This window comes from Macaca thibetana, chromosome 15 (genome assembly GCF_024542745.1).
Source record: "Macaca thibetana thibetana isolate TM-01 chromosome 15, ASM2454274v1, whole genome shotgun sequence".
Taxonomy (NCBI): Eukaryota; Metazoa; Chordata; class Mammalia; order Primates; family Cercopithecidae; genus Macaca; species Macaca thibetana.
The window spans coordinates 10064218-10087542 of NC_065592.1; the positions used below are offsets into that span (position 1 = coordinate 10064218).

A 23325-nucleotide genomic window follows, 5' to 3' on the forward strand; every position below is an offset into this window, starting at 1 on the left:
CCACCACACCCGGCTTTTTTCCCTTTTTGAGATAGTGTCTGGTTCTGTCATCCAGGCTGGAGTGCAGCACTTTCAGAAGCCAAGGCAGACAGATCACTTGAGGTCAGGAGTTCAAGACCAGCCTGGCCAACATAGCAAAACCCTATCTTTACTAAAAGTACAAAAAATAAGCCAGGCATGGTGATGCACTCCTGTAATCCCAGCTACTCGGGAAGTTGAGGCAGGAGAATCGCTTGAACCCGGAAGGTAGAGGATGCAGTGAGCCGAGACTATGCCACTTCGGCCTGGGTGACAGAGCGAGACTCTGTATCAAAACAAACAAAAAAATTAATAAAGTTTCCCTCTGAGGGGAGGGAGACAAGGTTATTGCAAAATGACACACAAAAGGGATTCAACTATGTAGACACTCATTTTAAAAGCTAGCATGGGTGGTTCAGTGGTAGAATTCTCGCCTGCCACGCAGGAGACCTGGGTTCGATTCCCGGCCCATGCAGCATGCCCTCCCATTTTGGCCGGGCGCAGTGGGTCAAGCCTGTAATCCCAGCACTTTGGGAGGCCAAGACGGGTAGATGACGAGATCACAAGATCAAGACCATCCTGGCTAACACGGTGAAACCCCGTCTCTACTAAAAAAAAAAAAATGCAAAAAACTAGGCGGGCGAGGTGGCGGGCGCCTGTAGTCCCAGCTACTCGGGAGGCTGAGGCAGGAGAATGGCGTGAACCCAGGAGGCGGAGCTTGCAGTGAGCTGAGATCCGGCCACTGCACTCCAGCCTGGGCGACAGAGCGAGACTCCGTCTCAAAAAAAAAAAAAAAAAAGCTGGTAGTGAGTGGCCGGGTGCAACGGCTCATGCCTGTAATCCCAGCACTTTGGGAGGCTGAGGCAGGTGGATCACCTGAAGTCAGGAGTTTGAGACCACGCTGGACAACATGATGAAACCCCATCTCAACTGAAAATACAAAAATTAGCCGGGTTTGAGACCTGTAATCCCAGCGGCTCAGGAGGCTGAGGTGGGAGAATCTCTTGAATCCGTGACGGGGAGGTTGCAGTGAGCCGAGATTGCACCACTGCACTCCAGCTGGGGCAACAGAGCCAGACTCCATCTCAAAAAAAAAAAAGCTGGTGGCCGGGCGCGGTGGCTCAAGCCTGTAATCCCAGCACTTTGGGAGGCCGAGGCGGGTGGATCACGAGGTCAGGAGATCGAGACTATCCTGGCTAACATGGTGAAACCCCGTCTCTACTAAAAATATAGAAAACTAGCCAGGCGTGGTGGCGGGCACCTGTAGTCTCAGCTACTTGGGAGGCTGAGGCGGGAGAATGGCGTGAACCCGGTGAGCCGAGATCACGCCACTGCACTCCAGCCTGGGAGACACAGCGAGACTCCGTCTCAAAAAAAAAAAAAAAAAAAAAAAAAAAAAAAAAAAAAAAAAAGATGGGCAGTGAGTATACCACTTTACATTACTTGTTTTACATACATATGTAATTTTTTTTTATATACTTTCACTGTGTCACTCAGCCTGAGTGACACAATCACAGCTCACTGTAGCCTTGACCTTCAGGGCTCAAGAGATCCTCCCACCTCAGCCTCCCGAAGAGCTAGGACCAAAGGTGTGCGCCACCACACCTGGCTAAATTTAAAATGTTTTGTACAGATGAGGTCTCACTGTGTGGCCCAGGCTGGTCTCAAACTCCTGGCCTCAAGCAATTCTCCCACCTCGGCCTCTCAGAGTGTGGGGATTACAGACGTGAGCCACAACACTCGGCCTTATTTTATATATTAGTGGGGTTTTTTTTTGAGACAGAGTCTCGCTCTGTCACCCAGGCTGGGGTATAGTGGTACGATCTAGGCTCACTGCAACTTCCCCCTCCTGGGTTCAAGCAATTCTCCTGCCTCAGCCTCCTGATTAGTTGGGATTACTGGTGCCCACCACATTTTTGTATTTTTAGTAGAGACAGGGTTTCACCATGTTGGCCAGGCTGATCTCGAACTCTTGACCTCATATGTTCCACCTGCCTCGGCCTCTCAAAAGTGCTGAGATTACAGGCATGAGCCACTGCACCCAGCCAATATATTAATTTTTAAAGATAAGGCTGGGCGTGGTGGTGCATGCCTGTAATCCCAGCACTTTGGGAGGCGGAGGCAGGCAGACTGCTTGAGCTCAGGAGTTCAAGACCAGCCTGGGCAACACGGTGAAACCTCATCTCTACTAAAAATACAAAAATTATCTGGGCATGGTGGTATGCACCTGTAATCCCAGCTACTCAGGAGGCTGAAGCAGGAGGATTGCTTGAACCCAGCAGGTGGAAGTTTCAGTGAGCCGAGATCGTGTCACTGCACTCCAGCCCAGGTGACAGAGCAAGACTCTGTCTCAAGAAAAAAAAATAATAAAATAAAGATAAAAATAAGGTTGACAATGTTTAAAAAAAAAAACAGGGCTTGGCGTGGTGGCCCATGCCTGTAATTACAGCACTTTGGGAGGCCGAGGCAGTTGGATCACCTGAGGTCAGGAGTTCAAGACCAGCCTGACCAATATGATGAAACGCCGTCTCTACTAAAACTACAAAAAGTAGCCGGGTGTGGTGGCATGCACCTGTAATCCCAGCTACTAGGGAGGTTGAGACAGGAAGATCACTTGAACCCAGTTAGTGGAGGTTGCAGTGAGCCAAGATTACACCATTGCACTCCAGCCTGGGCAACAAGAGCAAAACTCGTTCTCAAAAAAAAAAAAAAAAAAGCAAAAATAAGAAAAATGTCACCATTTCATTAGTACTGGCATTTTGAGACTATTGTCATCTCTTTGCTTTGAACCAAACAGGAAGACAACCGTTTATACTGTCAGTCTTTTCTGAAATATTTGCTAATATATTATTCACCAAGATACGGAATCAACCTAAGTGTCCATCAACAGATGAATGAAGAAAACACAGTAGAGATACACAATGGAATACTACTGAGTCTTCAAATAGGAAATCCTTTCACAACATACAAAAAACTAGAGGACATTATACTCAGTGAAATAAACCAGGCACAGAAAGACCACATGACTTCATTTGTATGTGGAACTTAAAGAAGTCGAACTTGGCCGGGCGCGGTAGCTCACACCTGTAATCCTAGCACTTTGGGAGGCTGAGGCGGGCGAATGACAAGGTCAAGAGATCGAGACCAGCCTGGCCAACATGGCAAAACCCCATCTCTACTAAAAATACAAAAATTAGCCAGGCATGGTGGTGCACGCCTATAGTCCCAGCTACTTGGGAGGCCGAAGCAGGAGAATCACTTGAACCCGGGAGGTGGAGGTTGCAGTGAACCAAGATCGTGCCACTGCACTCCAGCCTGGGTGACAAAGCAAGACTGCATCTCAAAAAAGAAAAAAAAAAGAAGTCGAATTCACAGAAGCAGAAAATGCTGGTTGCCAGAGATGGAATTGGGGGGCATTGGGGAAATATTGGTCAAAGGATGTAAGATTTCAGTTAGACAAGGAGAAATTGTTCAACATGGTGACTATAGTTACTGATCCATATACTTGAAAATTGCTAAGAGAACATTTTAAGTGTTTTCACCACAAATATCTTAGTATGTGAGGCAATGCATATGTTGATTACCTTGATTTAGCCATTCTACATTGTGTACATGTCAAAACATGTTGTACATCATTAATTTTTATTTGACAATCAAAATAAGAAAAGAAATACAGTCATCCCTTGGTATTCATGGAGGACTGGTTCTAGAACATTCTGTGGATACCAAAATCCAAAGATGCTCTAATCCCTGATATAAAATGGCACAGTATTTGTATATACCTATGTACCTCCTCCCATATACTTTAAATCATCTCTAGATTATTTATAATACCTCATACAAGGTAAACGCTATATAAATAGTTGTTATATGATTCAGGGAATGATATCAAGAAAAACAGTCTATAGGAGTTCAGTAAATATGTAATTTTTTTCAAATATCTTCAATCCAAATTGGCTGAATCCACGAATGTGGAACCCATAGATACAGAGGGTCGACTGTATTTGCTAACATATAATGTTCAGACAACTTTTTTTTTTTTTTAAAGAAAAGTCTCGCTCTTGTCCCGCAGACTGGATTACAATGGCACAATCTCGGCTCACTGCGACCTCCACATCGTGGGTTCAAGCAATTCTCTGGCCTAAGCCTCCTGAGTAGCTGGGATTACAGGCGTCTGTCACCACGCCAGGCTCATTTTTGTATTTTTCAAGTAGAGATGAGGTTTCACCACGTTGGCCAGGCAGGTCTCGAACTCCTGACCTCAGGTGATCCGCCTGCCTTGGTCTCCCAAAGTGCTGGGATTACAGGCATGAGCCACTGCACCCAGCCCAGACAACGTTCTTTTTTGAGATGGAGTCTCGCTCTGTCACCCAGGCTGGAGTGGAGTGGCTCAATCTCAGCTCACTGCAACCTCTGCCTCCTGGGTTCAAGCAATTCTCCTGCTTCAGCCTCCCGAGTAGCTGAGATTACTGGCGCCCACCACCACACCTGGCTGGCTAATTTTTTTTTTTCCCATGATGGAATCTCATTCTGTCACCCAGGCTGGAGCGCAGTGGCACGATCTCAGCTCACTGCAACCTCCGCCTCCCGGGTTCAAGCAATTCTCCTGCCTCAACCTATGAAGTAGCTGGGATTACAGGCACATGCCACCATACCTGGCTAATTTTTGTTTTTTTTTAGTAGAGACGGAGTTTCACCATGTTGGCCAGGCTGTTCTCAAACTCCTGACCTCAAGTAATCCACCATGCCCAGCCTCAGAGAACATATTTTAAGAAAACAAAATGAGACCACACAATGTGTGTCTGCCAGCCATTAATCATTCTCCTACCAAATAAAAAGCTCAAGTCTGGAACTCTCTTTCCTTTGCCCTGGGCTGAACCCCTCCCTGACTCCCCACTGCCCCTCTCCTGACTTTCAAGGTCATTCCAGTGCTTCCTGGCTCGGATTCAACACCATCTAAGACGGTACTTGTCTACTGGGGGCTGAGCACTTCATGTGAATGATTTCATTACATCTCTCTAAGGCCCTCTCAGGTTGGGCACCGATCTTACTTTCTTTTTACAGACAAAGAGAAAGGCTCAGAGGACGGGCATGCGGGGCTGGAGGGACAGAGCTGGACCCCAAGCTCACCTCTTTGCAGTGCTGTTCCCTCAGGAGGTCTCGGAGGGTGCGGTTGGTCTCCTCAAATGTGCTCAGCTTCTGCAGGAGAAGTTCCTTCTGCCTTGTCAGGGTGTTGATGTCCGTGCAGGTCATTTGTTTCTCCTGGAAGACAAGCAGGCAGTCTTACAGATGCAGGGGAAGAAGGGAAGAAGCAGGCCCCATGGGCACTCAAGAGGGCTGGTGCCAGAAAGCCCAGACAAGGAGAAACAGGCTGTGTACGGTGCCAAGGTGATCAAGGGCAGGCTTCCTGGAGGCGGTGGACCTAAAGGGACAAGCAGGAGCTAAGCCTGCTCCGAGCAAAGGTGGAGAAAGGGGTGGGAGGGCTCAGTGCAGGTGAGCACAGTCAGGGCAGACTTCCTGGAGGAAGCAAAGCAGGATGACAAGACCTGGTGGCTGATACTTGCAGGAATCAACCACATGCCTTGACTCACTGTGATCCCAGGTGACCCATGATGAGGTCTCCTTAGAGGCCCTGGTGACCAGAGGTCATCTTCAAGGGTCAAGGACTGGGAAGTGAGAGTGGTTGATGGAGGCCTAGTTAAGCATGCCCTCCCCCAGCCTGAAGATGTCATAAAGTCTGCCTGATGACGCGTAAAGACCCTGCCCAGCCTGCAGCTGCCCCCTCCCTGGGCCAGTTCCATGGCTGGGGTCCTCCCACCTGCCACCTACCGTTTTCAGCTTCCCGATGGTATCCTTCAAGGCCATGACCTGCTTGGCAGCCGCAGCCCCATCCATTTCAGCCTCCACCAGCTTGGACATGAGGCACTCCTTCTCCTGTTGTAGGTGTTTCTTCTGAAGTCTGGGGCCAGAAAGACAGGGCTCTGTGAGCCCTCCCAGGCCCCCGCATGCCCAGAGCTCCAAGGCTTGCCTCACAATGCCCTAGGGGGCTCACCTCTGGTCAGGGAAAAGTGGGGGAGGGGGCAGGGACAGCCCTTCTGGCCTGGGTGGCCTTCAGAAAGGAGAAGGGCCAGAAGTTACATCTGCCTAGGCACCAGACCAGGGCCTCCACACCAGGAGACATTAACTACCTGTGGCCTTCTTTCTCTCAAACAGCCACCAGTGTCACGCCTCCTACCCACCATCTTCAGATATGCTTTTGAGCCCTTCCAGCTCTTCTCTACACTGGAGCCAAAGCTAGTCAGGCCACCTCCCTGCTTTTAAAACCTTTCTGTGGCTGTAGGCTGGGTACAGTGGCTAATGCCTGTAATCCCAGCACTTTGGGAAGCCGAGGTGGGCAGTTCACTTGAGATCAGGTGTTATAGATAGCCGCCTGGCCAACTGGTGAAACCCCATCTCTACTAAAAATACAAAAGTTAGCCAGGCATGGTAGTGGGCACCTGTAATTCCAGCTACTTGGGAGGCTGAGGCAGGAGGACTGCTTTAGTCAAGGAGGTGGAGACTGCAGTGAGCCAAGATCACGCCACTGCACTCTAGCCTGGATGACAGAGTGAGACTCCATCTCAAAAATTTTGAGACACCTCCCAGGATCAAGCAATTCTCCTGCCTCAGCCTCCCGAGTAGCTAGGATTATAGGCACCGGCCACCAAGCCCAGCTAATTTTTTGTAATTTTAGTAGAGACGGGGTTTCGCCATGTTGGCCAGGCTGGTCTTGAACTCCTGACCTCGTGATTCACCTGCCTTGGCCTCCCAAAGGGCTGGGATTACAGGCGTGAGCCACCGCGCCTGGCTAAATAAATTAACTAACTAAAATAAATCCTTTCCATGGCTTCCAAATGCCCTCAATGGAAATGCCTCCAAGTGGCTGCTGAGAGCTGACCCCCTGCCAACCTGTGTGGCCCCCTTATCCTCTGCCCACCCACTCTGGCCTGCTTTCCATTTCTCAGCTACAAATACCTTCCCACCTTGGGGCCTTCGCCTAAGAAGTTCCCACTGAGTAGCGTGCTTTCTTCCCCAGCACCCACCTGCCGAACACTTAACCATCCTGCAGGACGCCCCTTAAATATCACTTGTTCCAGAAAGAGTTCCCTGCTACCCAGCCCCACACCGCAATCCACAGGGTCCTCCCTTTCCCTCATAGTACAAATCATAAGCACAATCAGGTAATTAACTGTAATTAACTGTGTGACTGTTGAACAGGCTCCAGGGCACAGGCACAGTGCCTATGCCCACCCCCTCCGTTGCTTTCCATTATTGCCCAGCGCTCAGGGCAGCCTAGCAGGGAGGAATAGATCAGCGGGGGCAGGGCAGGCGCCGCCTTACATGGTGTAGTCCTTCTCCTCCTTCATGCGCTCGATGTTGTGCCTCAGCACCGTGTTCTCATGTTCAGTCTCGGCCAGTTCATGGGCCACCTCCTCCAGCTCTTCCTTCCGCTCCTCCAGGAACCTTTTGGCCATCTGGCGCTCACCCTTCTGCATTTTGACCTGTGCAGGGGGACCCAGGCAGGAGCCACTGAGGGGAGGTCCTTCCTCTATGCCACATTGCTAAGCTTAATGCACTGGACGAAAATAAGGCCCTGGCTGGGCATGGTAGCTCACGCCTGTAATCCCAGCACTTTGGGAGGCCAAGGTGGGTGGATCACTTGAGGTCAGGAGTTCAAGACCAGCCCGAGCAACATGGTGAAACCCTGTCTCTACTAAAAATTAGCCAGATGTGGCGGCGCGTGCCTATGATCCCAGCTACTCTGGAAGCTGAGGCAGGATGGAATCACCTGAACCTGGGAGCCAGAGGTTGCAGTGAGCCGAGATCGTGCCCACTGCACTCCAGCCTGGGCGACAAGAGCGAGACTCCCTCTCAAAAATAAATTAAATAAATAAATAAATAAATAAATAAATAAATAAAATAAGGGGCCCTCCAATTGAGAACTACACAGGCTGCGTGCCAGGGCCTCATGGGTGCAATCTCAGTTAACTGACATGAAGACTGACTCTTCTGGGATTCACCTGCCTTGGCCTCCCAAAGGGCTGGGATTACAGGCGTGAGCCACCGCGCCTGGCTAAATAAATTAACTAAAATAAATCCTTTCCATGGCTTCCAAATGCCCTCAATGGAAATGCCTCCAAGTGGCTGCAATGCTGATTCTCTTTTTGTAGCCGAGGAAGCTCAGTAGAGAGAGCCCCAGTGACTTGTGGGTTGGGAACGAAGCCAGGTTGCAAACCGTGGTTTGGCTGGCACACCATAGGAGGAGAGACATCACAACAAGGCTCCTGCACTTTGAGTTATAGGGGAAGACGGGCTTTTTTGTTTTTTCTTTTGAGATAGGGTCTCGCTCTGTCATCCAGGCTGGAGTGCAGTGGCACGATCTCAGCTCACTGCAACCTCTGCCTCCCAGGTTCAACAGATTCTCGTGCCTTAGCCTCCCAAGTAGCTAGGATTACTGGCGTGTGCCAACATGCCCAGCAAATTTCTGTATTTTTAGTAGAGACGGGTTTCACCATGTTGGCCAGGCTGGTCTTGAACTCCTAACCTCAAGTGATCTGCCCTCCTCAGTCTTCCAAAGTGCTGGGATTATAGGCGTGAGCCACCGCACCCGGCCAAGAAGGGCCTATTGCCAGGCAGCCTGCCCTAGGTTCTCCAGGTTTTCTGGACCTCAAGTACCGGGTGGAGGATGAAAGCCACAGGTTGTGTTAGCAGTGAAGACATATGTTGAGACAGCAATCCAAGCCCAAGGCCTGGATTTTAATGACAACTCTGCCAACTTCCTAGTTGGGGACCTTGGACTTCCAGGTTCTATTTCCAATTTCATTGCCACATCCCACCCCAAGCGACAGCACAGCAACTGAGGACACACTTCCTTGGCCTCTTTGGGGCTTTGTTTTTGTTTTTTTTTTTTTTTTTTTTTTTTGAGACAGAGTCTCTGTTGCCCAGGCTAAGTGCAATTGTGCGTCTTGGCTCACTGCAATCTGGCTTCTGGGTTCGAGCGATTCTACCACCTCAGCCTCCTGAGTAGCTGAGATTACAGGCACACGCCACCATGCCCGCTAAGTTTTGTTTGTATTTTTAGTAGAGATGGGGTTTCACCATGTTGGTCAGGCTGGTCTTGAATTCCTGACCTCAGGTGATCCACCTGCCTCAGCCACCCAAAGTGCTGGGATTACAGGCGTGAGCCACCACGCCCAGCCTGTTTTTGTTAAACTTTATATAAAGTGGAAGGCATAGGCCCTAGTTTCCCAGGTGTTTCATCTCTATAATGAAGACAATACCACCACTAGCTTCACATGCTGTTTTAAAATGTCAGATCAGGCCGGGCGCGGTGGCTCAAGCCTGTAATCCCAGCACTTTGGGAGGCCGAGACGGGCGGATCACGAGGTCAGGAGATCGAGACCATCCTGGCTAACACGGTGAAACCCCGTCTCTACTAAAAAATACAAAAAAGTAGCCGGGTGAGGTGGCGGGCGCCTGTAGTCCCAGCTACTCGGGAGGCTGAGGCAGGAGAATGGCGTAAACCTGGGAGGCGGAGCTTGCAGTGAGCTGAGATCCGGCCACTGCACCCCAGCCTGGGCGGCAGAGCAAGACTCCGTCAAAAAAAAAAAAAAAAAAAAAAAAAAAAAAAAAAAAAAAAAAAAGTCAGATCAGACCACCCATGTAGAGCACCAGGACAGCTACATGCTCAATAGAGAGGGCCCTTGTTGGTGGGATGGGATCCCATGCTGCCCCAGCTACCTCCCCGGGCAGGCACCTGAAGCCCAGGACAACCCTGCAGAGGAGATCAGAAGGCCTGCAGAGGCAGGCTGAGGGACCAGGCAGGAAATCCACCTGGGTGCTCCTGCACATCCTCAGGGTACTAGCTGTCCCAGCCCCCTACCTCCCTCACCTCAGACTTCAGACAACCAACCGCATTCATTAGACTATCAATCTTCTTATCATAACGGTTCATTTTACAGTGACCTGAGTCATCATCTTCTGTAGAGAGGTCACTTAACCGCATCACTGAGACCAGCTTTTCTGAAGATGGTGGCGTGATCTCCAGGCAATGAGGTGGATTCTGATGTAGAAGAGGGAGAAACAAATGAACTCAGAGGGCAGAACCTTGACCATGAGTTCCACCACTGGAGGCTTATTTACTGATTAGACGGGAAAAGCTGTAACAGCTAACTTGGGGGCCCCAGGAAGAACCATACTCTGAACCCTCGTGATGGAACATCACCTATCCATGTTTAAATGATGGTGTTGGAGAATTCCCAACATCAAAATTAAAAGTTTGGGTTACAATGTTATGTTTAAAATAAAGAACATAGGCTGGATATCCTGTAAAGTCAGTATTTTGGTAGGCCAAGGCGGGAAGCCAAAACCAGCCTCAGCAACATAGCGAGAACTTGTCTCTACAAAAGTAAAAAACATTAGCTGGCGCTGGGCACAGTGGCTCACACCTGCAATCCCAGCGCTTTGGGAGGCCAAGGCGGGTGGATGACCAGAGGTCAGGAGTTCGAGACCAGCCTGACCAACATGGTGAAACCCCGTCTCTACTAAAATACAAAATTAGCCGGACATGGTGGTGCATGCCTGTAATCTCAGCTACTCAGGAGGCTGAGGCTGGAGAATCGCTTCAAACCGGGAGGTGGAGGTTGCAGTGAACCGAGATCGCGCCATTGCACTCCAACCTGGGCAACAAGAACGAAACTCCATCTCAAAAAAAAAAAATCAGGTGGGTGTAGTGGTGCATGCCTGTGGTCCCAACTACTCAGGAGGCTGAGGCAGGGGATTCCTTGAGTCCAGGAGTTCAAGACTGCAGTGAGCTATGATAGCACCACTGCATGCCAGCCTGGGTGACAGAGAGAAACCCTGTCTCTAACAATGACAAGACTAATAAAGAAATGATATAACAAATCAGCAAAAATATTAATACCCAAAGTTGGCAAAAGTTTAGGGCAATACTTTTTTTTATACCTAGAATAGAAATGAAATATGTCAAAAGTCTTTTAAATGAATATGAATACCTGATAGTGGATTAGTTACAAAGGTACATTAATCTGCTGAAAAGGTATTTTAGAAACAAGTGGGTAAATTTGAAAAAGGACCAGATATTGTATGATATCAAGAAATGCTCTTAGGAGTAATCATTGTTATTTTGATGATATAGAAAAATATTATAAATGCACATGGTACAATACCTGGAAAATACTTTTTTAAATACGTCAGTATAAAAAAATATTTTAGCTTTGGGAGGCCGAGGCGGGTGGATCAGGAGGTCAAGAGATCGAGACCATCCTGGCCAACATGGTGAAACCCCATCTCTACTAAAAATACAAAAATTAGCTGGGCGTGGTGGCGCGCACCTGTAATCCCAGCTACTTGGAAGGCTGAGGCAGGAGAATCGCTTGAACCTGGGAGGCGGAGGTTGCAGTGAGCCAAGATTGCACCACTGCACTCCAGCCTGGCAACAGAGCGAGACTCCATCTCAAGAAAAAAATAAAAATAAAAAAAAATTAAAAAAATATTTTAGGGGCCAGGCACAGTGCACACCTGTAATCCCAGCACTTTGGGAGGCTGAGGCGGGCGGATGACGCCCCGAGCTGCGCATGGTAGCAGGCACCTGTAGTCCCAGCTTTTTAAATATTTTTAAAAATATTTTTAAATGCATGTATGCTTCAGGAAACTTTATGCAAAGCTGTAAACACTTTTTTTTTTTTTTTTGAGACAGGGTCTCACTCCATCGCCTAGGCTGGAGTACAGTGATGCGATCTCGGCTCACTGCAACCTCTGCCTCCCAGGTTCAAGCGATTCTCCTGCCTCAGCCTCCCGACTAGCTGGGATTACAGGTGCCTTCCACCATGCCCGGCTGATTTTTGTATTTTTAGTAGAGATGGGGTTTCACCATGTTGGCCAGGCTGTTCTCGAACTCCTGACCTCAAGTGATCTGCCTGTTTCAGTCTCTCAAAGTGCTGGGATTACAGGAGTGAGCCACCGTGCCTGGCCATATATTGCTTTTTTTTTTTTTTTTTTGCTTTTTTTTTTTTTTTTTGGAGACAGTTTTGCTCTTGTTGCCCAGGCTAGAGTGCAATGGCACAATCTTGGCTCACTGCAAACTCTGCCTCCTGGGTTCATCAAGCGATTCTCCTGCCTTAGCCTCCCAAGTGGCTGGGATTACAGGTGCCCACCACCATACCCAGATAATTTTTGTATTTTTAGTAGAGGGTGGGTTTCACCATGTTGGCCAGGCTGGTCTTGAATGCCTGATAAGCCCACCTCGGCCTCCCAAAGTGCTGGGATTTCAGGTATGAGCCACCACATCCAACTATATATATATATTGTTTTTAGAAGAAAAGAAGTTACTTTTAATACTTAAAAGGACAAAAATAGGAAAATGTATAAACAGTCATGTGCCACGTAACATTTCAGTCAGCAATGGACTGCATATATGACAGTGATCCCAAAATACCGTATTTTTACCATATATGACAGTGGTCCCAAAACACCGTATTTTTACCGTACCTTTTCTATATTTACTATGTTTCAATATGTAAATACTTACCATTGTGTTACAGTTGCCTACAGTATTCTGTATGGCATCATGCTGCAGAGGTCTGCAGCCTAGGAGCAACAGGCTACACCACACAGCCCAGGTGTGGAGCAGGCTCTAGCAATCTCAGTTTGTGTAAGTACACTCTATGATGTTTGCACAATGATGAAAGTGCCTAACAACACGTTTCTCAGAATATATCCCCATTGTTAATTGATACATGACTATTTATTTTTTAAAATGACAAAAAATATATATATAGGAGACAGTGTGACTAGTTACTCCTTGTGATTGGGAGGCAGTGACATAGATAAAAGCCAGGGGCAGCTTCTAGGATGCTGGGTGATCATTACACAGGTAACTTCAGTTTGTGAAAATTCATGGAGCAATACACTTCTGATGGGTGTACGTCCCTGCACTTTTCCTTTTTTTTTTTTTTTTGAGATGGGGTCTCACTCTGTCAACCAGCCTGGAGTGCAGTAGCACAATTTTGGTTCACTGCAACCTCCGCCTCCCAGGATCAAGCGATCCTTACACCTCAGCCTCCCAAGTAGCTGAGACCACAGGCGCACACCACCACACCAGACTCATTTTTTGTATTTTTGGTAGACGTATGGTTCATCACATTGTCTAAGCTGGTCTCCAACTCCTGAGCTCAGGTGAACCGCCTGCCTCAGCCTCCCAAAGTGCTGGGATTACAGGCGTGAGACACCAGGCCCGGCCCATCCCCTTTTCATTTTTCCTTTTTTTTTGAGATGGAGACTCACTTTGTTGCCCAGGCTACAGTGCAGGGGCGTGATCCTGGCTCCCTGCAACCTCCGCCTCATAGGCTCAAGCGATTCTCCTGCCTCAGCCTTCTGTGCAGCTGGGATTAGTGGCGCTGACCACCACGCGAGGGTAAATTTTGTATTTTTAGTAGAGACGGGGTTTCGCCATGTTGGCTAGGCTGGTCTCGAACTCCTGACCTCAGGTGATCTGCCTGCCTCGGCCTCCCAAAGTGCTGGGATTACAGCAGTGAGCCATTGCTCCCGGGCCTGTACTTTTCAACAAGAAGTTTTTGAAACTTAACAGCAGCCAGATTTGAGTAGAACTTTTTTTTTTTTTTTGAGATGGAGTCTCACTCTGTTGCCAGGCTGGAGTGCAGTGGCGCAATCTCAGCTCAGTGTAACCTCTGCCTAAAGAGTTCAAGCAGTTCTCCTGCCTCAGCCTCCCAAGTGGCTGGGACTACAGGCACATGCCACCATGCCCAGCTACTTTTTGTATTTTTAGTTAAGATGAGGTTTCACCATGTTGGCCAGGATGGTCTCAGTCTCTTGACCTCATGATTTGCCTGCCTTGGCCTCCCACAGTGCTGGGATTACAAATGTGAGCCACCACGCACGGCTGATCACTTTTAGTAACAGAGGCAAGAAAAAAACCTAGACCTTCTTTCTTCCAAAGATGATCTTATATTCCAGGAGTTGTAAGATATCAAACAAGAACCCCACATGCATACAGCAGCTTTTGGTCTTCATTTCCGTATCTTCCCCAAACTTCCACCTCCAGGGGCTGTTCACCTTCCGTCCATGATGGACAGGGTTGAGTTAGGGCCTCTCAGGGTCACAGGAAGCCACTTGAAAATAGAAAGGGGCAGACAGACCCAAGAATGAAAGCAGAAAAGACAGCTACTGTTTCAGCTGCCGAGAGAACCTGGGCAGGCCACCTCTCTGGGACCTTCCATCTCTAGGATTTGGGGCTGGAAGTGGCATTATGCTTTCCAGAGGGGATTATTACCCCTAGCAATCCACGTCAACAGGAAAATTTTTCATAGCAGCATCTCTGTGATGTGTACTTTGAAAACTACCAAGGAGGCCAGGCATAGTGGCTCACGCCTATAATCCCAGCACTTTAGGAGGCCAAGGCGAGCAGATCACTTGACATCAGGAGTTCAAGACCAGCCTGGCAAACATGGTGAAACCCCATCTCTACAAAAAATACAAAAACTAGCTGGGTGTGGTAGTGCATGCCTGAGTCCCAGCTAACTCAGGAGGCTGAGGCAGGAGAATCACTTGAACCCGGGAGATGGAGGTTGCAGTGAGCCAAGATCATGTCACTGCACTCTAGCCTGGGCAACAGAACAAGACTCTGAGCCGGGCGCGGTGGACGCCTGAATCCCAGCACTTTTGAGGCGGGCGGATCACAAGGTCAGGAGATCGAGACGGTGGAGGTTGCAGTGTCCCAGCTACCAGGAGGCTGAGGCATGTAAACCCAGGAGGCGGAGCTTGCACCGAGATCGCGCCACTGCACTCCAGCCTGGGCAACAGAGCAAGACTCTGTCTCAAAAAAAAAAAAAAAAAAAAAAAAAAAAAAAAAAAAAAAAAAAAAAAACAAAAACAGAAAAACAAAAACTACCAAGGCTTTTTACTTTTTTAAAAGGCATTTTTGGGCCGGGCGCAATGGCTCACGCCTGTAATCCCAGCACTTTGGGAGGCCGAGGCAGGCGGATCACCGGGTCAGGAGATCGAGACCATCCTGGCTAACATGGTGAAACCCCATCTCTACTAAAAATACAAAAAATTAGCCTGGTGTGGTGGCGGGCACCTGTAGTCCCAGCTACTCAGAAGGCTGAGGCAGGAGAATGGCGTGAACCTGGGAGATGGAGCTTGTAGTGAGCCGAGATCACACCACTGCACTCCAGCCTGGGCGACAAAGCGAGACTCTGTCTCAGAAAAAAAAAAAAAAAGAGAAAAGAAAAATTAGCCGGGCGTGGTGGCGCACACCTGTAGTCCCAGTTACTCAGGAGGCTGAGGCAGAAGAATCGCTTGAACCTGGGAAGTAGAGGTTGCAGTGAGCCGAGTTCGTGCCACTGCACACCAGACTGGAAGACAGAGCAAGGCTCTGTCTCAAAAAAAAAAAGAAGGCATTTTTGGCTGTGCGTGGTGGTGGCTCACGCCTGTAATCCCAGCACTCTGGGAGGCTAAGGTGGGTGGGTTACTTGAGGTCAGGAGTTCAAGACCAGCCTGGCCAACATAGCAAAACCCTGTCTCTACTAAAAATACAAAAATTAGCCAGGTGTGGTGATGCATGTCTGTAATCCCAACAACTCGGGAGGCTGAGGCAGGAGAATCGCTTGTACCCAGGAGGTAGAGATCGCGCCACTGCACTCCAGCCTGGGTGACAAAATGAGACTCTGTCTCAAAAAGTAAATAAATAAATAAAAACAAAGTATTAAACCTTGCCATACCTCAGAGGCAATCACTGCTTACCACTACTTGCATATTCTCCCAGAAAACGTTCTGTACATATAAACATATGTGTTTATACATGGACACAGACGCCCCTTTTCTTCACAAATAAGGCCGGCCAAATGTTATATGTTGTGCATCTCCATGCTTCATTATCATGCATAAATACCTGTCTCAATCTTTTTGTTCCTGAGACAGGGTCCTGTTCTGTAACCCAGGCTGCAGTGCAGTGGCATATCACAGCATACTGAAGTCTCAGCCTCCCCACCCCAAGTAACTAGGAGGACTACAGGTGCGTGCCACCACACTCAGCTAATTTTTTATCTTTTGTAGAGGCAGAATCTCGTCGTGTTGCCCAGGCTGGTCTTGAACTCCTAGGCTCAAGTGATCCTCCTGCCCTGGCCTCCCAAAGTGCTAAGATCACAGGTATAAGCCACGGCAACCAGCCTCTACCTCAGTCTTTGCACGGCTGCATGGTATTCCATTGTATGGATGTATCATATTTCTCTTTTGTTTGAGACAGGGTCTCACTGTGTCACACAGGCTATGCAGTGGCATGATCATGGCTCACTGGAGCCTTAACCTCCAGTTAAGCGATCCTCCCACCTCAGCCTTCTGAGTAGCTGGAACTATAAGTGCATGCCACCACGCCCAACTAATTTTTTTATTTTTTGTAGAGATAGGATCTCACTATGTTGCCCAGGCTGATCTCAAAACTCCTGGATCCAAGCGATCCTCCCTCCTGGGCCTCCTAAAAGTGTTGGGATTACAGGCGTGAGCCCACCACACCCAGTCGGATGTATTATAATTTAACCAACACTCTCCTGATGGACATTTAGGTTGCTTCCAATTTTTCTGTTACAAACGACGCTATAGCAAAAAATCTACAAAAAATCCCTGTACTTGTAATCCCAGCACTTTGGGAGGCTGAGGCGGGCAGATCATGAGGTCAGGAGATCGAGACCATCCTGGCTAACACAGTGAAAACCTGTCTCTACTACAAAAAAAAAAAAATCAGGCCGGGCGCAGTGGCTCACGCCTGTAATCCCAGCACTTTGGGAGGCCGAGACGGGCGGATCACGAGGTCAGGAGATCGAGACCATTCTGGCTAACATGGTGAAACCCCGTCTCTACTAAAAAATACAAAAAACTAGCCGGGCGAGGTGGCGGGCGCCTATAGTCCCAGCTACTCGGGAGGCTGAGGCAGGAGAATGGCGTGAACCCAGGAGGCGGAGCTTGCAGTGAGCTGAGATCCGGCCACTGCACTCCAGCCTGGGTGACAGAGCGAGACTCCGTCTCAAAAAAAAAAAAAAAAAAAAAATTAGCCGGGCGTGGTGGTGGGTGCCCGTAGTCCCAGCTACTCGGGAGGCTGAGGCAGGAGAATCACTTGAACCTGGGAGGCGGAGGTTGCAGTGAGCCAAGATCATGCGACTGCATTCCAGCCTCGGCAACAGAGCAAGGCTCTGTCTCGGAAAAAAAAAAAAAAAAAAGAAAGAAAGAAAGAAAAGAAAAGACAAGACAAGACATGACATGTGATGTGGCTCCTCACATGCAAAGCAGAGAGGCTAAGAGCACTGCCTCTAGAAAGAATCTTAACTCCAGCTCTGCTACCTTCTCTGTGACTCTGGGAAAATCACTGCTCTCTGAGGCCTGGTTCCTCATCTCTGCACTGGGACCACAGGACTTCCCACACAGCAGTGTCATAAGAACTCAAGAAGATTATTCACACAGTTTCAGGGTTTAGCAAGGCCCTCAGTAAATGGGGTCTGCTAGGACATTCCAGTAGCTACAGCTGACCCTGAATCATACCGAGGCTGAGGCCTGCTAGGATCTGAGCAGTCCGAGAAGAAAAGCCTGGGCAAGGGTGAGCCTACCTCCCACTTGCATCCCACGGGCCGGGCAGATGATTTTCCAGGGGGCATCCAAGGTACCTTGGTTTTCACCCGGACACTCCGCCGCACATTCACAGTGTCCCCTTTCATTCCTCGCTTGTGAGATTTCTGTGGAAAGGGACAAATCCAGGGTCACTTCCACACCCAGCTGGCCATGGTGCCATGCTAGTGACATCCCTCTCCAACTGGCAGAGTTCCTCTTCTGACTAATGTTACTGCTGCTGCTCCTGGATGACAGGCCTGCCTACCTTCTAACCAGGAAACCGGCCTCCGAAAGAGTGTGTTTGTCTCCCAAACCTTTGGAGTCACAGTGCGAGGAGGCTGGGCTTAGCAGGATCACCCAGATCCACAGCTGCTACCTCACCCCACTGGCATGCTCCTACCTGGCTGCTGGTCGCTGATGGTTTCGGGAGTTTTTTTATGTGGACGTGGACAGGGGTGTTCTCATCCACGTGAACATGTAAGGGGGGAGTTGAAGAGCGGTCCTTCATGGTTGGCTTCTGGCAGGTGGGGGAGGACAACACAAAAATGGTTGATCTGTGGATGAGTAAACTGGGCATAAAAACGGAGCTCACAGCCTCTGGGGGCCACCAAAAAGCCTAGCCAGCAAGCGAGCAGGACAGCTACCAACTACTGGCATGCAGGCAGGCAGCAAGGCGGGAGTATCATTCAGCAGGTTCCTGCAGAGATTCCAGCAGAAGACCACCAGGGAGATTCTGGTCCACTCAAGAGAGGGTCTGCAAGACCCACTCATTCTAGAACAGATCCCAGACGCAGGCCCCAGGGTCCTCAGGGCTGGATCTCTTCTAAACCTGCTGGAATGCACAGCTCCTCCTTGGATTTAGTGAAGCACAGCGGAAAGCAGGTGGATCCTTCTACACAGTGATCTCAAGTGGGCATGCAGATTGGCGTGGGAAACACACAAAATGCTCAGGGTGCAGAATAAATCAGACAGCAGGCAGACCAAAGACCATGAAAACAGAAAGCTGGAGGAATTCCTAAGGATGAGAAGGTTGTCTAGATTCTAAAGAAAACATGAGCAAGGCAGAACCGCAGCTACAAACCCCTCAACCACCACCAGCTCTTATCCTTCCCCCCATTCTTTAAACTTTTTTTTTCTCGTCTTTTTCTTTTCCTTTCTTTATTTTAAAAATCTCAAGATTTTAGGATTTGGCTGGAAGAATACGTCTAAGACAATTTCCTCACACCCGGCAGCCTTACCGCAGACAAAAATGATCGTAATTAAAAATCAGCAGGCTATGCATAACAGCACCTAGCAGAGCAACTGGGCGACGATGGTGCCCAGCAGGGTAAGGCATCTCCTGGAAATGGTGTGCAGAAGCATTTTTAGCAGGGTGACCAAAGAGGGCTGCTACGTGAGTGCATCACCTACCGTTACAGTTACACTGGGTGCGCCACAAGGTGCTCTCAAGACCTTTTTCTGCGTGAGACTCGTTACTCCGTTCTTCCCACACGATGGAAACCTGCACCCAGGCACAAGAACCAGATTGTAAGCAGAAAACTAGGGCTCTCTTATGTTTTAGATTTCATGAAATTGTACACTGACTATGGTAGCTAACATGTTCAAGGCTAGGAAAACCAGCGTGGAATTCCTTGACTCCCCTGAGATGAGCACCAGATGTGCGTGAGAGCCCAGCAGTGGGATGGAAATAGGGTGACGGGCATTTGCAGGCTGGACTTGTAACATATCGTCACATCACATGTATTATGACCCTTACTGAAAAGCCAGGCTGACAGCCTGTCAGATGACAAAAAGCAAGCAGCACATGAACACAGCCAAGGTGCTGGTTTGGCTGAGGGTAGAAGCACCCAGGACAGTACCTGGAGCAGAAGCGGCCCTGGAGAAAGATGGAGTGAGTGAATGACAAAAATAGAGCATTAGTGGCCACAAGCCACGGCTCATGCCTGTAATTCCAACACTTTTGGAGGCCAAGGCAGGCAGATTGCTTGAGCCCAGGAGTTTGAGACCAGCCTGGGCAACATGGCAAGACCCCATCTCTACAAAACATACAAAAATTAGCTGGGCGTGGTGGCACGTGTCTATAGTCCCAGCTACTTGGGAGGCTGAGGTGGGAGAATCACTTAAGCCTGGGAGGTGGAAGCTGCAGTAAGCCACGACCGCGCCACTGCACTCCAGCCTAGGTGGCAGAGGGAGATCCTGTTTCAAAACAACAACAAAAAAGAAAAAAAATTTTTTTCAAAAAGCATTAGGCTCAGGCACGAGAAGTCACTGTAACGCACACTCATCAAATTAAGGCTCAAATAGTCCCCTAAGAGAATAAAAAAGCATCTGTTTCCCAAAATATTCCACTTCCTATCCTTTAAGCTCCTAAGCAGCAGGGGATTTTTTTTTTAATGCCATGTGTAATTCACATTGCTTACACATATACTGTACAGCCCCATCACCAGATCTGCAAAGACAGAAAAAAAAAAAAAAAAAAAAAAAAAACAGAGAGAGCAAAAGTTTAAAAGTTTAATTTGCTCCAAAAATCTTTCAGCAGTACATCCAAGAACTCCAGGACTTGGAATTACCATCTGATCCATCTCACTGCCCTTTTTGTTTTTGTTTTTGTTTTGAGATGGAGTCTCACTCTGTCGCCCAGGATGGAGTGCGGTGGCCCAATCTTTGCTCACTGCAAGCTCCGCCTCCCAGGTTCAAGCAATTCTCCAGTTCTCCTGCCCCAGCCTCCTAAGTAGCTGGGATTACAGGCGTGTGCCACCATGCCCAGCAAATTTTTTATATTTCTAGTAGAGACGGGGTTTCACCATGTTGGTCAGGCTGGTCTTGAACTCCTGACTTCAGGTGATTCGCCCACCTCGGCCTCTCAAAGTGCTAGGATTGCACAGGCATGAGCCACCGCACCTGGCCCCCAAAGTGGGGAGAGATCAGAGAGGCTGAGCAACCAGGGGGTGGCGGGGAGGGTGGGGCAGAGACAGGGCGGTCCCAAATTATCATCCTGCCCTCTCTACAAGTACTTGAGGAAAATAATGCAATATCAAAATGCAAGGAAAAAATACTTGAGCACTGTAGTATGCGTTTTGCTGTATGTGTATTACATCCTAATTTTAAAAAGAGGCAATGGCCAGGCGTGGTGGCTCAAGCCTGTAATCCCAGTACTTTGGGAGGCCGAGACGGGCGGATCTCCAGGTCAGGAGATGGAGACCATCCTGGCTAACACGGTGAAACCCCGTCTCTACTAAAAAATACAAAAAAACTAGCCGGGCGAGGTGGCGGGCGCCTGTAGTCCCAGCTACGCGGGAGGCTGAGGCAGGAGAATGGCATAAACCTGGGAGGCGGAGCTTGCAGTGAACTGAGATCCAGCCACTGCACTCCAGCCTGGGCGACAGAGCAAGACTCTTGTCTCAAAAAAAAAAAAAAAAAGAGGGAATATGTATATATATAGAGAGAGAGAGACAGAGAGAGCGCTCTACTGATCCTTTAGCCAAGGAATACCAAAACTGAGAAGACAGGCTTTTTTCCCTAATCATTCAGAACATTGTTCACATAAAGCCAACAGTTTTGGGAAATCTCTCAGTGGGTTTCCTGTCAAACCACCTGGATTCCATCATCTTGCTAACTGCCACATCCACCTCCGACATGTTATTTACACCTCAACTCCCTTCAAAAAGGCTCTGAACCTAGTACTCTATGAAGACAACAAGAGTGACCCTGTTTGCTTCCAGGAAGCTGTGACATTTGGGGAGGGAAGGAGCCAGGGAGGTAGAGCTGGGAAGGAGCCAGGGAGGTAGAGCTGAGATTGTGTATACATTTCGTTCCCCCTTCCCTTTAAAAATGATTTTTAAATGTTTTGGTCCAGACTTTCAGCAAACACAATGAGGAAGCTGGAAGCCTCAGGCGAGCCTGCCCTGGGGACCCCTGGCCACCTTTCCCTGCCCTCGGGCGCAGGCGCCTCCCACATTGGCAGTACCTGGGGGAGCCGCCTGAGGATGAGGCAGACATGGCTAGGCATCAAAGCCGCAAAGGTGGGCAATTGGGTCAGCAGGCTCTGCTCAGGGGGACCCAGAGGGGCGGGCTTGTCAATGAGCCTCTCAAGGGGCCCGGCATCAAACGTCCTCTCTGAGGGGAGAAGGGTGGAAGCTTTGGGGTTGGCAGTTGGATGAAAACTTGGGAGGCGCTCCTCTACTGTCCAAGTCGCACAGCAACTGTCCTGCCAAAGTAGGGGGAGATAGGAGAGGCTGAGCGACCTGGGGGCAGAGGGGAGGAAGGGGAGGGGACGGGGCAGAACGGCGAGGGAAAAGTACCACCGCGCCCGGGCCCCACGCGGAGGACGGCCGGTGGCTACCGGGGGAAACCTGAGGCGCCGGCGGACGTGCGGAGAGGGCAAGTGAGAACCGCTCGGCCCCAAGTGGGCCCCAGAGGGCCGGAACCGCGCAGGGAGCAGCGGGGATGCTGGGGCGGGGTCGGACAACTGTCTCCTAGGAGAAGGGGCGTTCCCGGAAGAACAGGTGCCCGAGAGGACCAATAGTGTTTGAAAGAGGGAGGCGCGGAGCCCGGGCGCCCCGCCGCGAGGGAAAACCGAACAACCGAGTTCTAAGCAGGTTAGACATCGGGCTGGGAGGGGGCGGGCGGGACCCCCGAGGGCGAGGGCCCTGGCGACCCGGAGACGGTGCCCGGGGGACAGCGCTGCCTACGGAGGGCCGGCAAGTGACTGCCGTATGGAGGCCCGCGGAGAGGACGAGGCAGTCGGGGCGAGGCCGCCGGCGGGCAGCAGAGCGAGGGACAGCCTCTGTCGGCGGAGAGAAGGGACGGCCACCCACCAGCAGGCAGGAGGATACCGGTTTCTGCCCATAGAGAGAAAGGTGAAGCCCTGCCCGCGGGCGGCAGAAGAGGGGCAGAGCCCCGCGGTAGCCAGGAGAGGAAGGAGGCGGCCGGCCGCCCGTTAGCGGGAGGAGGAGAGGTCCCGTGCCGGTGGGCGTGGCGGGGGCCCAGGTTCTGACAGGAGGGGGACGAGCGCGACGCGGCGGGGAACGCAGGACCCGACGGCCCCGCGGGGCCGACAGCGCCGGGGGTACGAAGGCGACGGTCTCGCCCGCGGTGCCCCGGAGCGCGCTGGATCCCGCCTGCCGGCGGCCTCTCACCAGGAGCGACACGGCTGAGCCCAGAAACGCCGCCTTATGAAGTCGTTGAAGTCGGAGGCCAGGGTCGTGCCATGGAGACGCCGCGGCGGATGCAGTCTGGCTCTGGCGGCGGCTCCTCCCGGCTTCCGCCTCCTTTTCCGACACCCGGTCGGCAGCTCGCCCATTGGCCAGTTCAAACCCCCCCGGGAGCTGCTTGGGCTTCGCCATCGAGGCCCAGCCCCTAGCGTCACAGAGATGCCCCGCCCCGCCAGAAGCACCGCCCACTTCCGGGCCAAGCGTCCCGTCACCAAGGAGACGTGCGACCCGTCCAGCAGGCCTGGCCTGGTCTCGCCCCCAATTCAAGGGCTTTCCCGCTCGGCCCTGTTTCCCCTGCCTTGGGTCCTCCCAGATTCCCCTCACTCAAAGGAGCGTACGGTTCCGACGCGCTCCCCTTGGTACCCACCAGGAAACTAGGCTCACAGAGGACCCACGGAACACGTTATTGGGAGCTGCA

The 23325-nt window shown here is 50.3% G+C and overlaps 2 protein-coding genes and 1 non-coding gene across 17 annotated transcripts in view; 2 read left to right on the top strand and 1 right to left on the bottom strand.

Annotated features, from left to right (window-relative positions):
- The window catches only part of GOLGA2 (golgin A2), a 434268-nt gene that overhangs the window by 199557 nt on the left and 211386 nt on the right, over positions 1-23325 (top strand). The window lies entirely within an intron of this gene.
- ODF2 (outer dense fiber of sperm tails 2) overlaps positions 1-23325 on the bottom strand; it is a 45902-nt gene that overhangs the window by 22043 nt on the left and 534 nt on the right. For 2 of the 15 annotated variants that reach the window (XM_050759849.1, XM_050759855.1), the window contains exons 1-8: positions 22512-22670; positions 21662-21901; positions 19105-19195; positions 17751-17819; positions 9950-10120; positions 7399-7559; positions 5848-5977; positions 5149-5280 (exon numbers count right to left, since the gene is read on the bottom strand). In XM_050759849.1, the coding sequence (XP_050615806.1) occupies positions 5149-5280; positions 5848-5977; positions 7399-7559; positions 9950-10120; positions 17751-17819; positions 19105-19195; positions 21662-21693 (786 nt within the window). In that variant the 5' untranslated portion in view covers positions 21694-21901; positions 22512-22670. Of the gene's footprint in view, positions 1-5148; positions 5281-5847; positions 5978-7398; positions 7560-9949; positions 10121-17693; positions 17820-18094; positions 18249-19104; positions 19196-21661; positions 21902-22511; positions 22689-22832; positions 23083-23325 lie in introns of those variants that run through there. The other 13 variants (XM_050759845.1, XM_050759853.1, XM_050759857.1 and 10 more) reach the window with 12 other exon arrangements.
- Positions 423-493, top strand: TRNAG-GCC (transfer RNA glycine (anticodon GCC)). The gene has a single exon. It is a non-coding gene; the product is annotated as a tRNA-Gly (tRNA).